The sequence below is a fragment of the Aquila chrysaetos genome, chromosome 12 (genome assembly GCF_900496995.4).
Source record: "Aquila chrysaetos chrysaetos chromosome 12, bAquChr1.4, whole genome shotgun sequence".
In the NCBI taxonomy this organism is placed as follows: Eukaryota; Metazoa; Chordata; class Aves; order Accipitriformes; family Accipitridae; genus Aquila; species Aquila chrysaetos.
In genome coordinates, this window is record NC_044015.1 from 8,629,082 (window position 1) to 8,646,152 (window position 17,071).

The 17,071-nt window shown below is 50.9% G+C and overlaps 1 protein-coding gene across 8 annotated transcripts in view; it reads right to left on the minus strand.

Annotated features, from left to right (window-relative positions):
• PBX1 (PBX homeobox 1) overlaps positions 1–17,071 on the minus strand; it is a 134,600-nt gene that overhangs the window by 26,080 nt on the left and 91,449 nt on the right. For 7 of the 8 annotated variants that reach the window (XM_041127633.1, XM_041127636.1, XM_041127634.1 and 4 more), the window contains one exon: positions 1,993–2,237. In XM_041127633.1, the coding sequence (XP_040983567.1) occupies positions 1,993–2,237 (245 nt within the window). Of the gene's footprint in view, positions 1–1,992; positions 2,238–5,487; positions 5,845–17,071 lie in introns of those variants that run through there. The other variant, XM_030032501.2, reaches the window with a different exon arrangement.

Here is a 17,071-nt window from a genome sequence, read left to right on the forward strand (position 1 = left end):
CTTACTCTCTCCCATCCCATGCTTCCAAGCTGAATCCTCACCCATGGCTCAGACCCAACAAGGAGACATCCCTGAGGCCAGCAGAGCCCCTCCAATCGCCCATCACCAGCTTCAGCTGACAGTTCCCATCTCCCAGCGTGAGCGCCGGCTACAAAAGCTCTCAGCCGGGTGCCTCTCTGCTCCCAGACCCGAGCAATTTCAGCTCGTCTCTTCTTGGTGTGAAATAAAGAGCATTAAAGGCAAAATTGCCAGCGAGCACCGTGCTGTCACAGCAGCAGCCAGACGCCATGAGAAGTCAGGCGCTGAGCTCCCCCAGCCACCAACAATTGGACTGGAGAGAGGGGGATGGAGACTAAGAAACCCTGAACCCTGGTTTTGCAGGACTGTGGGTGGTGATACTGGAGATGTGGACAGGCACAGCCATTTGCAAAGCAACTCGGTGGCAAAATCAACCCCGACAGTGGGTTGTGAGAAGGAAAGATGTGGCCCATCTCACCCCATGGGGCTGGGGGAAAGGCTTCTCTCACCTGGGTGTCCCTTTGGGGAGCAAAAATGATGCAGAAACAAAATCATAAAAGCAAACAAAACTCCTGCTCAAGGTAGGGAAGGAGCAGAAGGTCATTCCCTGAAGCCTGTCCCTGGTTGTGCCAAGGGTCTCTTCTTGGGTTTGGGTGGCAGAGGACATGGGGTCTCTCTCCCTCTTCAGCCTGTGGGCTGAAAGATGAGCCCCGACATGCTCTCCACTCCTACCCACGTGGGATGGCTGAGGCTCCCTCATGCTTCACCACCAGGTCTCTGTGCCTTGAGGGAATGACAGCAAGGGCTGAGGACAGCCACCAAAGGTCATCCTTCCAACCTGCTCCCTGCCTGCTCCCTGGGCCCTGCTACCCCCTCCTCCTCTAATGCTCTGCCAAAATGCCTTTCATGGCATGACCATGCTTGGCTTCTCCAACACCAGAGCCATGCCTGGCCACCCTGACTCCAGCTCCAGCTCAGGGGCACCCATCTACAGTAGCTCCACACCACCCCCGGGTGTAGGTCCAAAGATGCCAACCAGCAGCCTCAGCTTGGCCAATGTGGCACCTGAAGGGGTGAGACATCCCCCAGCCCCACCACACACCCAGTTAGCCGGGTAAAATGGGGGCTGGGCTGGCTTGCCCCTACAGACCCTGGCACCGGCAGCCGCTCACAGCCCTGTCGTACCGGCAGAGACGGCATTAAACCAGAGACCTGAAACCCTGCCTGGCCCCTGGCCGCGGAGCCCGTCTTGCACCCAAAAAGCAGGGATGCTTTCTTGCTTGCACTCCATAAACCACAACCTCTGGGTAGAAACCACATTCATCACAAGGGCAAGCTGTGCAGCAGCGAAGAGAGGTCTGCAAAACATCTGGAAGTGTTTGAAAGAAAGCGGTTTTGAGCGTTGGCTTGCAAAGCTTTTCATGCAATTGTCAGTGTTACCAATAGCTGCATTCATGACCCAAATAGTTTTTCTTTTTCTTTTTTTGAAGAATCATTTTCCACAAGAAAAAAGACACTTTTTTTTCATGGAAGAAGAACTTTTCAAGCAGAAAAAATATTCAAGGAAGATTTTGATTCAAGCCTTGCTTGGAAAACTGCGTGCACCAAGGCCAGCACCTCGAAGAGGACTCCCCCTTCATAGGGCAAATTTTTGGCAAGACATTAGGAGAGCAGCGAAAAGCGAAAACCAAAGGGGCAAGCCGTGCTGAGCCTATTCTCGTGCCACATCCCAGTGCAAAACTCCAACCCTCACAAACCTAAAAAAGCACATTTTCATTCCAATACCGAGCAAGAGTTTGCATTTGCCCGTACGCTCCTAACAATAGATGTCAGTAGCGATCCAGGCTGTGCACATCCATGCCATGGTGCCTGCACGGGACAGCAGCTCTCCCAGCCGCTCCGGTTCCTGCTCCCACCATCCCATGACCACCACCCCTGCGCAGCCCTGCTCTCCGCCGCGAAGGAGCCTGTTACCTGCTCGTACTTCTCCAGCTCTGTGTGGTAGATCTGCCGGATCTGGGAGAGTTTGGCTCTGTAGTCAGAGTGCTCCACCGAGTTGTCGGAGCCGGCTCCTCCTGATGCTGCAGCGGCGGCGGCAGCGGCGGCCGAGCCACCTCCTTTTTCAGGGCCTGCTACCCCCTCGGCCAGGAGCATGTTGTCTAACCGCATCAGCTGGGGGTCCGTGGGCTCCTCTTCCTGCGCTCCCCGAATGCTCAGCACTGCAGGAGACACAAAGAAGAGAGGAAAGCTTGAGTCGTGCCCAGGGCTTATCTCGGGGAAGGGGACGCTCATCCGCAAGGGGATGCGCATCCCAGGTTGGACCGGCGGGGTTCAGTCCCCATCAATGGGGCTTTTCTTCCTTTCCCAAGAATACCCCAACAGGCAGTCTGCATCCTGATGCTCCAAGTGCTCGTCACCAAGTGCAGCTCCTCGGCTCTCCAGCCCAGCAGCAGCGACAAGGGCATTCCAGCTCCCTGCTCCCCTCCCTGCCTCTTCCCCTCCTTCCCACAGGGAAGAAGTAGGGCAGAACTGGCAGAGAGCTCACCGCAGAGGTAACCCAGAAAGCCATGCTTTGTGTTCAAATATGCAGCGAAACTGCTAGCAACACCAACCAAAAAACCAATAAATGTACCCATTCTTCCTGCCAGAAATGATAGGGACCATAACCCTACTCAGGCATGGGATGGGGAGTTGGGAGTCTCTAGCCCAGACCTCAGCTCGCCCAGGCATCCTCTCATGTCACCTAACATGTCTTTTACGGCCTGATCCTGCACCGTTTGCACCAACCATCGACCCCAGATGGCAGAGGAAGATGCGCAGAGCCCAGGGCTGACCGTGCCTCAGTTTCCCCATCTTTAAATACAGACGGAGAGGGCCTGCAAGGCCATGCGTTTAGCCATGCAGTGGAAAAACAAGCAAAAAAATGTACGAAATAAATTTTATTCTTTGGAAAATGCCCCTTTTTTTAGAATCAAGTTGTTCCAGTGAAGTCTAAATTATGCTAAGAAAAGGAGCAACAACAAATTAATCCTCCCAAAGCGAGGTTCCAAGGAGAGAATTTTCCTCCCTTCTTTGTACTCCCTGCCTCAACTATTGCTTCGAATAAAAGTCCTTCTCCTGTGAGGGCTTTCCTGGAAAAAACACATGGGAACATCCTGACCGCTCAGGATGTCCCAGGTTTGAAGGATGGCAGTGCCCTACGTGCTCCCCGTGTGTCCCCCCATGATCTGTGTTTGAACACAGAAGGTAACCTGAGATTTCCACATGCACACACGCACAGGTGTGTGCAGCTGCAAAATAAAGTAAGTAAAATAAATCCTTGATAAGCGAACAAAAAGGGCCTTTCCTAAGAGAAATGAATCATATTTCCCCATCTCATCTGGCACAGGAGCTCAAAGCACTTTGTAAACACACACACACACACGCACACACCCTCCGAGCACACACTCGTGCACATCCAGAGCTGGGTAATGTTGCATGGATTTTAATAAAGCTGTGCCCGCTTACACCCAAGAGGAATTTGACCCCCTGAATCCGCAGCACAAACAAGAGCGTGATTTTCCCCATAATTTAAAAAAAATAAAGTCTAAAATCAGTTGGCAATAAGAAGTAAAACCAGAGCAGCTAAAAAACCCAGGCAAACACCAAGTATGGTCTTCCTCACCCTGAAATAAGTTAAAGATATAGCTACTATCAGTATAAAATGGAAGTAAAAGACCCTCTTGAGAGGTTTGGCTAACACTAAAACCAGCTTTTTTTAAAGCCTCAAACTGTACTGAAATCATTCTTTTCAGGACTCTAGCATTTATTGGCATTTTTGTGATTAAAACATTCACTGTCAACAAAGGTGGGAAGGTCACGGGGAAAGAAAAGATAGAAAAAAGCCCAACAACAGTAAATTTGTCACTAAGATAAGCTAATAATAAATAATTCCCGTGCTAGGCAGGATTGTTTCTATACGGAGCGAAGGGGGCATAGTGCCAAATTTGGAGCCGGGTGCCAGTTGCCAAGCCCCGAGGAGACAGGACTGGCATCTCCCCCCACCACAGGAGGCTTCTCATGGCACAGCCGGCACCCAGCCACACGCTTCGCCGATGAATAAATCTGAGGGGAGAGGTCAGATTTCATCAAGAAAATGGTTTGGGGTCTGCAGTCCATAAACTGACATAAGAGGTAAAGGTAGCCAAAATCCTTAAAAAGAGAAAAGTGGGGAGGTGACAGACTACGGGCGAGACACAAACTTGCTATGAAAAAAAGAGATCAAATTCCTATTCTTCCAGGACAAAAAAAAAATCACTAAATTAAAGCACATCAAAAGCCCATATACAAATGGAAAGCAACACAGGTAAAAAAAAAAAAAAAAAAATTAACCCTCCCCAAATAAACAAATCAAAAGAGGAGTTGCCAAAACAGGTGCATCTGGATTTCAAAAGGGAAATATTTTCAGATTAAAAATCTCAGGAATCATCGACCTGACAGGTAGGCACGAGTGATTAATTAGTTTATGTTTAGAGAGCTGCTTCCTGATGAAAAGCGCTGTATAACCCCTGAGCTTTATTACCGTGCAACACACACAGACCAGCATCCGCTGGGTGTGTGCATCCCGAGCATCCAATGGACGGACACATGTCCCCGCAGCACAGACCCGAACCCGGCCGGGGACTGTGCAGAGACGGCCTGGGCTTGGCTGCCCACTTGGAATAAGGCTAGGGAGTAAATAAATAGAAAGGCCAATGTGTCTAAGCAGAACTGATGCTGCCTATTTATCCCTAGAAAGCTGTGCTCAGCCGAGGAGAAGACAAAATGATTGTTTAAAAGCTCCTTTTTTATCTTCCCAGCACTTTCCCTGGCTCCAATGCACCTCCTGCCAAGATGCTGTGCTCCTCGTCGGCTCCGACCCTCCAAAATGCCCCTGTGACGGGATGCGGCCCCCGTTCTGCCAGCTGCGGGGCTCGGGGTGAGCTGGTACAGGCAGCACCTGACCCGCAGTGCCTGGGTAGCCGATCGCGAAAGGCCCCCACTCTCCCCCGGCTGCTGGCTTTCCCACCAAATTAAAATAAAATAAATTAAGCAGAATGATCCTCGGCGGTCCAGCAGCAAGCTGGAGCCGAGGGGCTGCAGGCGTGCTCCCACCCGTGCCCTGGCATCCCCAGAACCCGCCATTTGCTGCTCCTGATTAAAGAGAGGGAAAAAAAAAAAGAAGAACAAAAAGAAAGATAGCGACTGGCAGCCGGGGGGAGGAAAATTCATGCAAGACTTTCTGTCCTTGGCCGCTTTCCTGCTGGCTCGGCAGCCCCGGGAGCCGTGGCAAATGCCGCTAGAGGGTGCTCGGCCCTCGCCGAGGTCCCCCACTGCCTCAAAATGCATTTTTTAATATAAATATATATATATGCACACATGTGAATATATATATATATATATTTATATATATATTCGGATGTATTTTGAAAGCAAAGCCAAGCCACGCACCTTGTCCCCACTTGCACTGCTGCGAAACGCTGCCTGGCTGACCGCAGAGGGGAACTGAGGAGCACGGCCGTAGCAGGGTCACCGTCACCGACGCCAGCAGCGGGAGCAGCTGGGGACCGCCGAGCCACCAGCCTGCGGTCCGGTCACAGACGCCACCAGGGTCACGGAGACCCATTCCAGCAGCTGGGAAATGGCTCCCAGCTCACATGCTTGCTCCTTCTCCCTCTTGAGAAAGGTATCACAGCCATGGTGTGCAGAGGACATCGTCCAAGTCCCAGTCCTGGGGTGGCTCAGTGGCATGGCTGTGGTGCAGGACATGGGGAGGTGGTGGCAGGACTGGCCTCGGAGAATCAGGCGAGGAGACAAAGCCGAAAATAGCTTCCCAGCTCCTTGCCTGCCCTGAGATTCAGGGACGCAGGATGGAAACTGCATCGAGTCGCCAAAGCTTTCAGATGCTCCAAGGTGTTTCCCACCAAGCTGGGCATCTCTGAGGAGCACCTGCAGAGCAGCCAGCTAAATGCTCACAAGATGGGCAGCCAGCACCCCACACGTGTCTGTGTCCCCACACCACGGTACCTGTGCCTGGTATCACCACGTGCTGGGGCAGCCACACAGCCTGATATACAGGCAAGGTGGGTGGCATGGGGCAGGAGAAACAGCCCTTGCCAGACATGGTGCTGGCATATGCCTTCAAAACGGACTGCACCCTGGAGATGGCCTGGGGCTGTGAAGACACCTGAGAAATCCACACAGGTGGGTACCACGCTACTCCTGGTCCTCCATGCCACAACCGCCCCTCCCTTATTTGCTCCGTTCTCCTGGGAGCATTCTTCCAAAGGGACCTGAGGAGTCAACTCAGCACAGGAGCTGAGCACGCAGCCACCCCTCTTCTCCGAGGCCACTCCAAAATGCTTCAGCTTAGCAACTCTTTGCTCTCCACCCCTTCCAAACGCTCCAGATCAGAGGTGTGTGGGCAACACAGGCAGAAGGCAATCAAACATGATGGGGGTGATGGCAGCAGCTTAGCAGGAGACTGTGGCTCAGCAGTGACAACAGAAAAGGATGTTCAAACCTCCAAGCTCTACCTTTCTTCTGGAAAGGGCAATTTATCCTACTGTGGTCAGCGTCGTCAAGCTGAGGAGACATGGGAAGAAGGGGCCTGTCCCGGCCAGACTCCCAGCATGGGATATATCCATTCACAAGGGGATGTGGGCTGCGGTGGTACGGCATTCCCCACCGTTTCTCATCCTCTTGTCTCCCCTTGGGTGCTGCTGCATGTGTGTGTGCTCATCCCCAGTTAGGTGCCAGCCAGGACTTCTGGGATGGAAGCCAAAGACCAAGCAGAAGACACCAGAGGAGGCTAAGGCAAGGCGGAGCAGTGGGAACAGCCTCTTCAGGGATGCAGTAGGGACATCTTGGAAGAAGACGACACAGCGAACAACATGAAGCCAACCCAGGCTGCGATGATGAAAGAAAAGGTCCCCCAGAGCCGGCATGGCTGTTGGTTCCTCAACTCTCTGCTGACTTCAGCAGCCAAAAGCACAGCCCCATAAAATTTGCTGTGACTGCCTGGTTAAGATCCCCTCCAACTATATGAACTGGCAGTTCCTCTACAGCTCCATTTGCTGACACCACCAGCCAAGGACTGGTCCCAGCAGCTGGATGTTTAAACAAACCCACCCTAAAAAGAAACCTGCTGTGTGGTTTTAATGAGTACGTGAGGAGTGCTCTCCCTCCCGCCCGAGCTGGGCTGCTTCTGGATGGGTTTTCTCATGGTTGTTTCTGCCCATTCCCAACTTGCTGAATTGCCTTTCCAGAGGGACATTTTAAAGGAGAAGGAGATTTCAAGTAAATGATTGCAACTTATCGAAAATAATGTGCTACTTAGCATCGGAGACAAGCATCCTGGCAGGCAGAAATGGGAAGCAGCGCCGGAGCAGATGGGAGTAATTAGGTTGTGATTTTCAGAAGGGTTTTCTTTCCTGCCTCTACTGTGCCTAAGATGTACTGAGGGGGGGAACAACCCACCCAACAACAGAGTTTCAAGAGAGGTGGACAAATCTGCCGCCAGGCTGTGAGATGGCCTTTGGTGTGACTTTCCCATGGGGAAACCAGAGATGCCCGGTGTGGCAGGGCCACTGGTGGAGCACTGCTGGCTGTTCTTGCTGTCCTCTCGCACAGCCACAAGCAAGGCGAGATGCCTCCTTCCCCACCGAGGCACTCATCTGCCACCAAAGCATGGACGCCTCACCCGTGCATCAGATGAACAAGGTCTAATCCAAATACTTTCCTGGACCGGTGGGTGCCCCTGTGGGGTGGTATGGACAAGGAAGGCATGGCAGCTCCTCCCCAGGAACCCCAAAACTCCTGCACACACCCATGGGGCGCACAGCCAGGCTTTGAAACACACATTGAACTTTGGTCCTCTTCCGACCTTTTGAGATTTAACCATCTGCAATATTTGCTTGGGCTCATGGAGAGCCAGCTTCAGGAGTCACGCAAGCTCACTGGTTTTCTTTAAACATGTGTTTTTACACCTCCAAGTCTAAACCAACAGCCAGCAAACAGAGGGACAGCTGCGATGCCAGCAAATGCCCCTGCTAACAAAACCTGCAACTAATCACCTTACTTTAAGCTGATCTCAATATTCCCTGAGCCTGAGTCTACGTTTGTGAACGCTGAAGATCAACAGCACTAAACTTGGTACAAAAACATTCCCATCTGCCTCATATTTGAGGACAGTTACACATTAAGTAGCTTGCGGCTGTCTGCATCCTCCTTGTACTCATACGTGTAGTCACAACAAAGTCAGGAGAGCGGGTTTGCTTCCTTGGCTGATCCATGATGTCATGGGCTTGAACTGCTCTTCCCAAACTTTCTTTGTGCAGAAGAGACCCCAGATCCCATGCACCTACCTAAACTCCTGGGTTCTTTTCCTATGCAAGTATATTTGCAGCCTACTTTCTTCTGCAACAGCAAACTCCAGACACAAAGGAAAATCCAGTGTCTTGGATCTTGTCTTTAAACACAAAGTCACCTTCAAGATCCTATGCTTAGAAGGAATAAATAAACTCTCAGAGCTTTGGGGAGGATACTAAAGCACCTCCAGCTGGGTCTTCACACTGCCAGTTCAAGGGTCCATGTGACAGACAGCAACGTAAATGTCTTCTTGGCAAAGCATATGGTGTCCACCTTAAATGGGTATCAACAATCTCGGTAACCAAGGTGGAGCACTTCAATGTTAAGTAATCACAGGGAGTTTTAAACATTGCTTGGATATATTCACCATGTTTACATAAAGCCACTGAGCAAAATCAACATCAAAACACAAATACCTATTTCCAACATAAACGGAAGCTGGAATTTCCAAATACACCAACACACACCCTTCCAGGAAGCAGGAATTCAGAGATACTGGATCTTTTTTTCTTACAACTGACATAGAAGTTCCCCTCCTCACTCCAACCTTTCCAAAACTTACAAATGGATGAACAGATTTTTGCTCAGATTTTCCAAAACAGGCTGCCGTGAGATGAGGCATGGAAAATTTCAGCTGGCAAAATGGCTTTTTGTGCATCTACTTATTTATTTATTTCCCAGAAAAAGGAGGAACATTGTGAAACTGATGGGCCGTTTCTGTCACCAATTTTCAGTCTAAAGCCATAAAACAAACCAAAAACCCCAGCAACAAATTGAGAGAGAGAGACTTGTACCCATAAACACCGCAAAGCCACCCTGGACCTTTGCAAACCCACCTCCTCTCCCAACATGGGAGTGTCCATCGGGCCTGTCTGGAAACAAAGCACTTAAACTATTTTGTGAGAGATGCTTTTAAAGGTGGAGAAGTGTTCCTTCAGTCCATAAAGCACACAAAATTGTGATAAGATACGTACTCCCACAGAGATGGGAGCAATTCACATCAGTTCAGAGTAATGGTCCATCTAGCCCCAGAGGCCAACTCCAGCTGTGGCCAACAAGCCCTACTGGGGACCCAGCCAAGGCCATCACCAACAGCAGAAGCATCAGGTGCTCAGGGCAGTGGCACTTCCCCCAGTACCCTCCTACCCACCACCAGTTTTGGGAACTTGCATCACAACCCAAATGCAGATCAATCAAAATGTTTCCTGAATCAAAAATGAAATCTTCTCCTCCCATTTCATGTTATCATTTCCCCCCTCCCTCTTTTTTTTAATAAAAATTTGGGTCAATTTCAGAACAGCCAAACTGCTTTAAAAAACAGTAACTTCCCATCATTCTGGTGTGGAAGAGTACAAATTATTTACTGAACCCAACCCAAATTAAAAAAAAAGTCTGAATTGCCCTCAAACCATAATTCTGGGGTGTGGGAAATGGGAGAAGGGAATTTATCACATGCCAAAAAGTTTCTCAGCTCCCAGCAGCAGCTCTCCATCACTTCAGGAGGATGCAGCTTGCATGTGCCACAGAAGCTGCAGAAGAGAGACGTTATTTCATAGCGCTGGCAAAGAGTCTGCACCAGTTTTCTCCTAACCCCATCCCAAATGCTAAATGGGTTGCCATAGCGAGCGAGGATCTGGCAGCAAAATGATCAAAAGGTCTGGAAAATTATCACTAACACATTGGGGTGGGAAAAAAAAATCTCCCCACCCCCCCCCCCCCCCCGGAAAATGATCTAAAATAGCCACAAAAATAAGGCACAATGTTGCAGTGATTACTGAAAACCAGATTTCCCCAAGAAATGTGACTCCCTGGGAAGCTGAATGAACACAGATGAGCTTGTCTTTCCAGTCCTTCCCTGCATCCTGATCCTGCCGACTGATTTAGCTCATGGCTAGCAACCAAGCTGGGTACGGAAACTTTTGACCCTGTCCCCACATGCCCAGTTATTGCTATGCTATGGTTGAATGAAGCATTGCGGATCAAATTTAAATATTTTCTATTTTTCTCTTTACAGTCCTGACACCACAAGCTGTATCTACTCATGGATGCTTCACTGCAGGCTGGTGGTCAACTCCCATCGGCTTCAGCAGTGAAACTCCCAGCTGTAATTTTCACATCTGAAATTTGGGGGCAGGTAGCACTCAGATGCCAGAGCTGATTGAATCTCTTGCACCATAAGCAGAACCACTGAACAGAGGCAGTTTGGCAGCAGAAAGCAGGCTGGAAGTGCTTGTAAACATTATCAACAAGCCAACAAAAGCCAACTGCCCCACCAGTGGACAAGCCACCTCCCAATTACACCAGCTTCAAGCCCACCTTTGCACGTCTCACGAGCAGCAATCCACCACAAATCTACCTAATTAAGCAAATGAACTTCACCTCCCCCAATAACACTCTGCAAAACAACCCATCACCTCAGAGCAGGGGTCAAGCCTGTCTTACTGGCACTCTTCCCTTGGAAGAGCACAGATAAAGTTTGGCCACACACAGGTCCCCTCCCCATCCCTCTGAGCACCCCACACATCCCCAGGCCAGGCTCATGGTCTGGCCGCAAAGCAGGCTGATGTCGAGGAGCGATGCTGAAGCGCGCTGGAGCAATCCCGCACTCGGTTTATCTCGCAAAGCAGTTTTCCCTTTCCTAAGCAGGGCAGGATTAGCAGGCTCCAGTTACAGCTGTGAACCGTAATCAATCCCTTATCTGCATAGACAAACCCAGCATGTCTCAAATTCTCCAGCTGCACCGACCACGCTGTAAGGGAGAGATTGTCTGCGGCCACCCAGCCTCCTCCATCTCACCCTCCTCCATCTCACCCCAGCTCCTGCCGTGGGCAGGAGATGGGGACCAGGACCAACTTCCAGCTGCTCGGAGCAGCGGCCGCAGGAGATAAAGGAAAGCAGGGTGAGATTCAGCACTGCTCTGCTGCTGGGCCAGATTTGAGCGGAAGATGTAACTCAGCTAATTGACCAGAGGCTGGCCTGGCTCAGGAGAACAGCATTTACCACGGAGAAAAGCCGGTGGCTGGAATGGTAAATTGGCATTACAGGCAGCAGAGGGGAGGAGGATAACACAAACATGCACATGTGCCCCCCTTCTCACACCTCTTGGAGTGCATTTGGGATTTTTTCCAACCCTGGATTGTGATATGGGGCAAAAGAATCAGATTTTGCTATTGCGATGAGATGAACAGGCGGTTAAACACAGGGCTCTGCCTCAGTCCCTCCAAGGGCAGCACCTGCTGTGCCAGGACCTCACCTTCTGGTGGAGTTTGGGTGATGGACCAGAGTCCCCTCTGCAGCACCAAGAGAGCAAATTGTCACTGAGGGACAGAGTAAGCCGTTGTCCCCACCCCAGGAGATGGCTCGGACATGGCCTTGGTCACGCCTGGAGACACGTCCCAGCCGGGAGCATGGAGTGGACGTGGGGCTCCCTAAGCCCTGCAGGAACAAATCAGCAAACAAAAGACGGGATTGCTCCCAGGACAGGTCCAGCCATAAACCGACCCCCCCCCCTCTGAACGCCAGTTGGGCTGGGATCTGCTCGGTGCTTTGCATATGAATTCTTCTTGCTGAAAAGAAATGGGTCCTTTGAATGAGCTGAATCTGCTAATGAGAAGCCGGGGCCTCCAGAGCCCCTCTGAGGACAAGGGTCCCGTTTCGACCGCCCCAGGCCAAGCCCTGAAACCTGAGAACAAACAAAGAGAGGTTTTCCCCCAGAAGGAAGCTGCCTTTCCAGCCTGCTCCCCTCTCGGAAAGGTCATCTCCCCTGGACACGCAGTGCCTGCAAACTGCTGCTCAATGCACAAAGCGGCCGGGGCAAGAAAGTCATAGGTGAAAAGACTGGCAAGAGCCCAAGCTGAAAAGCTGCATTTCAGATTCCCTTCTCCTGCCATCCTTCAAAAAAGATGACCTGTTAGACTCCATCCAAGGAAAGCTAGCTTGGAGCTCGTTAGGTGGCAATGTCCCACTCAAGTCTCAGGTTTGCTAAATAATTTGAAGGTACCTGCTGCCCATCACATGGTCGAGAGCACTGCCACTCTGTTGCCAAGTTGATGGCCTTGCCATGGGCTAGATTCGAGATTTTGTGCAATATAGGAAAGATCTTCCATGTCTCAGAGCTGAGCCAAGGCAGGAAATACACCGTTTTTTCCCTCCCTTTCTCTCTCACAAAGCAGGCAGTGCAGAACCACGACAGACATCCTTACCAAAAGCTGGGGACAGACATGTAACAGCCTCCCACTGCAGAGCACACCAGGGCCATGTCCTCTCCCTCCACTGCCAAGGGACCTCCCTGCCTCCTGCTTACTGGCATGCTCTCTGCCCAGAACCACATTCCCATTTCTAGCAGCAACCTTCTGATGCAACCCACGAGCTGAACATTGCCCTTGTCACTCTTTTGCTTACTTGAAGGCAGCCTCATTCCTCGGTGCTTGGAGAAGGTGGCTGCAGGAACAGTATATCCTTTTTTTGGTGCACGCAGACAAGAGGGAAGCAAAAGAGAAGGAATTAAGCAACTTGCTTAAGCAACTATTAAGCAAGGACTGTCCACCCAGGGTGAAACCTCAGGGATGGGTTTTGCAGTAGGAAACCTACTGCCCTGGCAAAGGGGAGGTTGCAGCCAGTGCCGAGTACGAGCAGATTAGAAGTTCCTACCATCAGTGATCATGTTCTCTGAGGTCAGCCATGGCCCAGGGTCTCTGCCTCGTGGAGGCTGGACGCTGCTCTTCCCTGAGAGACAGGCTCTCCCATTCCAGATGCATTAGAAACCATCCCTCCCCATGTCCACCTCTCCACCAGCCACGGTACCAGGCAATTCAAAGCCCTCTCCATGAAAGTAAGTTATATGCCTATGAGGATATGTCAAGTCCAAAGCACAAATAGCAACCAAAGGTATTGGAAATCCCACCCCAACTCCTGTAGTGTAGCCACCATTTAGATGCAACACACCAGCCACTGGACAACTTCAGGCACCTACTCTTGTTAGTGGCCTGTACTGGGACAGTATCAGGCCACTTCACAATGTTATAGATGTCACCTAGATGACAGGACCAGAGCCAGCCTCCCTGGAGCCCATATGGATGTCACCCCTGTGTGTGTCTGAAGTACCACAGCTCTCCAGGACTAAATGTTTCTCTAACTCCTTGCAGACTTCCCTCACACACAAGGTCTTTCTCTCTATGCTATACACAGGTCACATCAAAGCCTACCTGAATGCTCCTCTTCCATTTGCTTCATTTCCAAGCTTGGTCCACTCACAGCACCACAGAAAGCTCAGTTTGCCCAAGCCTAGACAGTCCATCAAGCTCCCATGGCTAAGACATGCTATTTTGAACCCAACTTTGCTGGGATTCAATGATTTCGGGCAAATAAAGGAGCACATTTTTCGCACGATGCTCAATCCCTCGCGCCACCATGCCGACCTGCTGAGCCTGGCGTCAAACCTGGTCCTCGAGCGCGCCAGACAAAGCCCGACTCTTTGAAAGGCAACAGCCGGTCGGCAGCATTTTAAGGCCAGAAAACAGCTCCGAACGTTCAGTTCCTTCTTTAAATAGAGGCCCCTTCTGTAAACGATCTGTTTGGACAGGAGGGAGAGTGCTGCAAGAGTCCAAGCGCTTGTGAAATAGGATCGGCTGCCTTCGCTCCCGCTCCATTCAAAACATGTGGGGGTAAGAAAGAAACCCAAAACTGGCAGGCAAGGGGGGGAGGAGAGAGCCCCTGCACCTCTGCGCTGCTGGAAAGGTGCGAGACACCAGAGAAAATGGGAAAAATAATTAAAAAGGATCAATTAGTGGCATTTCTGTTCCGAAGTGCCTGTGTGTGTTTAATTATATTCCATGCAAGAGGTTGTTGAGGCAGATTTCTGTGCTGCGGGGCGGTGGTGTAACAGGATCCGGCTCTACCTTCTACCCCAGACAACCCTGCTCGGGGCTTTACCACCAAGCTCACCCATCTGCATGGTTTGGCAGCACCCTCAGGCAGAGGGGTGCTGACACCCAGCCCCACAGCGCACTGGCCAGACAGACGGACACACAGCTCCCCCCTGCTCCTTCGAGAGAGGCCCCTGCCATAAACAGAGAGAAGATTAAAAAGGGAGCAAAAAAAAAATTCTTTGCCCGACTCCGGCTGCGTCCCAGATCAAAGATCATCTCCAGCGAGGCCATCTGGTCCTTGTAAATGTAAAACCAAATTGAAAGCCCTGCCCTCACCTCCTCTGACTCCCTCGGCAATATTGCTTTTACCGGCCGGTGACGGGGAAGGAGCTCGCAAAAGGCATCTGTATGTAATATAGAGGCCCCGTGCAGCTGGGCTATAGGTTTGCGACCCCCCTTTTTCTTAATCACAAAGCAGAGGTAAATGTTTTCTTTGGATCTCCAGGGGCCCTGTTATTCCCAGGGGCTTTGGGAAGAGCCCACGGCAGCAATCCTGGGATGGAGGAGGGCTGCTCTGCATCCCCATCGCTCCTCTCCAGCTGAGGACCTGGTTGTCGTTCCTGTCCCTGTTTAGAAAGGGACACACCGGGAGGGGAAGATGTCCCCACCACCCCAGCAGTGTCCCCACCATCACAAAAGCCATGCAGCACCATCCTTCCCCAGCCCAAGCAGGTTTCTCCTACCACCGCTCCCGGCCTGGGATGCAGAAGGGGATGCAGAGGCCAGCAAATAAACAGAGAGAAAGAAGAGGACTGAACTGAGCACTTCCAAAAAGGGGATACAATACATCTGAGCCAAAAATGACTTGTGAGAAACCCTGCCATTGCCAACCCAAATACTCCAGGCTCGACTTGAAAGGCAAGTGGGATCCGCTATAGAGAGGAGAAAGCTACACGGGAGACGTCGCAGGCAAAGAGGAGGCAGCTTGAGGAATTCCTACCCATCAAGCTTTATTGTGTTATTCCAACTAAGCAGAGACAAAAAGACAAATCTCAGCTCCCTACTTTCATTTATAATTGAACCCAGTCCAGAAGGATGGAGCAAGTACCATCTGTAATGCAGAGTGCATTAGCAGCCGGCAGAATGAAATATTCAAATTACTGTAGGCTACCTCGCATTTTAATGACAGGGTTACAAAAACCTGACTTGTAAGTGGAGATTGGACTGGAAGAACAGAAAGTTTGTTTTTCCAGTGCATGAATTAACCTAACAAAATGTTACTTTCAGGAAAAAAAAGCATTTGCATGGGTAATTCTGCAACATATCCCAACAGGCTCACGAGAAGAAAAAATATTATTCCATTTAGCTATCCTAATTGATATATTGTCCGGGGAGATGAAAAAACTCGGGGAAAAAAGGGCAAGGCTTTTTCCTTTTGGCTGAAGATACTAAATAAATAGACGTAGGCATGCACAAACCTTACCAACACGCACAGGTCCCGTACACAGGGATGTGCAGCAGCACATATGTGCATCCATGGGGTGTGTCGGTGCAATACGTGCACGAGCCGTAGACTTTCGATGCCATGCACAATTTGAATATGCAAATCACCCCTTGATTTTCACGCTTGTGCCTGTGCCGGGATCCATTCGTTTTGATATCGTTAATCAGGGCTGCCGAAAAGCCTGACACAGTAAGTGGCTGTAGCCCCTAGCAGTAGTCAAGATAGAGTGACAGGCTCCATTTAAGATGTCACAGCATATAATAAAGTGTAAAACTATACTTAAAATAAACGAGATAGAAACAATAAACTTGACTCTGGGTTTGAACTTTCTGGGAGAGAGGCAGAGAGACGTGAGCACACGCGTGTGCAAGCGGGCACGGGGCTGGGGTGCCTGGAGAGGACGGTCCCCCAGCAGCCTGCCACCCAGGTGAGAGCGAGGAGGGCTGCCTTCCACATGCTCCAAAGGAGTCAAGCTTCTCAGCAACCCTACGAAAACAACCAGTCTGCACGTGGGACATCTCTGGAGCTCCTGGAGGTGGATGTTAAGGAGAAGGAGGAAGACAAGGAGACATAACTGGGATCTGCTGGGGACCAAGGGGACGGCCAGGCCACGACGGGCATTGAGATTCAGGCAAGGAGCCCACTGAAGGGGCTGAGCTTTGCTTCCAGTAGCTCAGCAGAGAAGAAGGGATTTACGCACCGCAGGTGTCACCTCCAGGCACATGAATGGAGGTTGAAACAACCTGGTCCAAACCACCCTTCCCTCCTGGGCACCTAGGGAGCACCACCAGCTCCTGGCCACGCTCCTGGGGTGTCCCTTCCCCTCCATTCCCAAAAGGTAGTGCCAGGATGGGATGGAGAGGCAGCGATGTCCTCAGCATCTCCACCCTGGGCTTGGCCACATGCTCCAGGACCAGGAGCCACAGCAGATGCTAGAGCCCTTCCCTTGCAGGATCAGGATCAGGCCCATGCGGGGGGAGGGCCCCCCATTCTAACAAGTCCAAAAGCCCCATTTCACTCCCCAAATCACCCCTCCACACCCCAAAACTTCCTGTGCGCCTGACGGCAGCTCTCTGTGCTGAGACAAACCAGTCGCTCTCCCTCCTGCTAAGCAGTTAAATTAGAGAGTATTCAATTAATAACAGCTGAATATTCTGTCACATTTAGGAAGATGTATGGTAAGACAAGCGAGTTGTGATGTCTGTGACAGAAATGATAAAAGTTCTCCCGACACAGCCTGGCAGATACTTGGCTGGAGGAACCGCTTGCTCTCATGGACTCCAACGTCAGCACA